This window comes from Perkinsus marinus (assembly GCF_000006405.1).
Source record: "Perkinsus marinus ATCC 50983 genomic scaffold scf_1104296965264, whole genome shotgun sequence".
Taxonomy (NCBI): Eukaryota; Perkinsozoa; order Perkinsida; family Perkinsidae; genus Perkinsus; species Perkinsus marinus.
The window spans coordinates 1-975 of NW_003204384.1; the positions used below are offsets into that span (position 1 = coordinate 1).

At 50.9% G+C, this 975-nt stretch overlaps 1 protein-coding gene across 1 annotated transcript; it reads left to right on the top strand.

The window, feature by feature from the left end:
• Window positions 1-331: 331 nt before the first annotated feature.
• On the top strand, window positions 332-781 carry Pmar_PMAR022175 (hypothetical protein; the record flags this gene model as incomplete). The annotated part of the gene is made up of 3 exons (XM_002769647.1): window positions 332-415; window positions 450-546; window positions 651-781. 3 exons carry the CDS (start codon window positions 332-334, stop codon window positions 779-781), a joined length of 312 nt encoding a protein of 103 aa, XP_002769693.1.
• Between the last annotated feature and the right edge of the window lie 194 nt (window positions 782-975).

A 975-nucleotide genomic window follows, 5' to 3' on the forward strand; every position in this document is an offset into this window, starting at 1 on the left:
ATCCCAAAGGCCTTATCCCAACGCTGCTCGTCAACTGGCCTGATGGACGCGAAGAAGTCGTAGGCGACGGTTCGGCGTAGGAGGAGAACTGAGAGCGTGTTCCTGGGTCAAGGTCACCGAGTCTCTCGTTGTGGTGGAGTATATAGACAGCTTGGCTGCCAAGTTCGGCTTCCCCGGAGAACCTTTGCTACCTCGGGATGACCCCACGGAGAGGTGCGCTTTTCTATCGACCGACCTTCGAATCATCGCCTCCTTTTCGGACAGGCAACGTCTCCTCGAGAGGGCTACCTTCTATAACAAGAACATCACCTCACCATTCTACGCGGTCCTAATGCGGGGTGATAAAGCCGAGTTCGACAAGATGGTTGCCGGCGCCAAGAAGTTCATCTCGGAGGTGCACCTCGTTCCGCTACGGGTGAACTGCCTCCTAAGGGTTGCTATAACTTCAGATGAGAGGGCCTTTCTTCAACGGCTCAGCGATGAGTATTGTCGATATCGCTGCTTATCCTTGGATACTGAGATCGTTCCTCCTGGGCTATTATAAAGGTGAGACGAGTCCCACTCAATATCTTGTGTCTTACGCACTAGTCGATATTCTATCGAATGACTTGTCGATGACCTATTATCTCCGGCACCTTGAACCTAGACAGGTCCAGCATTTGCTTTCGATCGATCGTCCCTGCCCAAGCTCGCTGAACTATTCGAGTGGTATGACCGAATGTCGGCAGTCGATGCAGTTAAGGCCACCATCATGGATAATCACTACTACATCGAGGCGTGAGTATATTTCCTGACTCTTCCAGTTCCAGGACCCTTTGATTGATTCGCCGCTGATCCGAACGTTCGTTAAGAGTGTATCATGTGACTCACCATTTCATGTGCTCTACTTAACCGGCCTGGAGTCGAATAAGAGCTTGATGGTTCATTAGGTATGAGAGGTATGCTTCTGGCCAAGCCTCATCTAAAGTAAGTCCA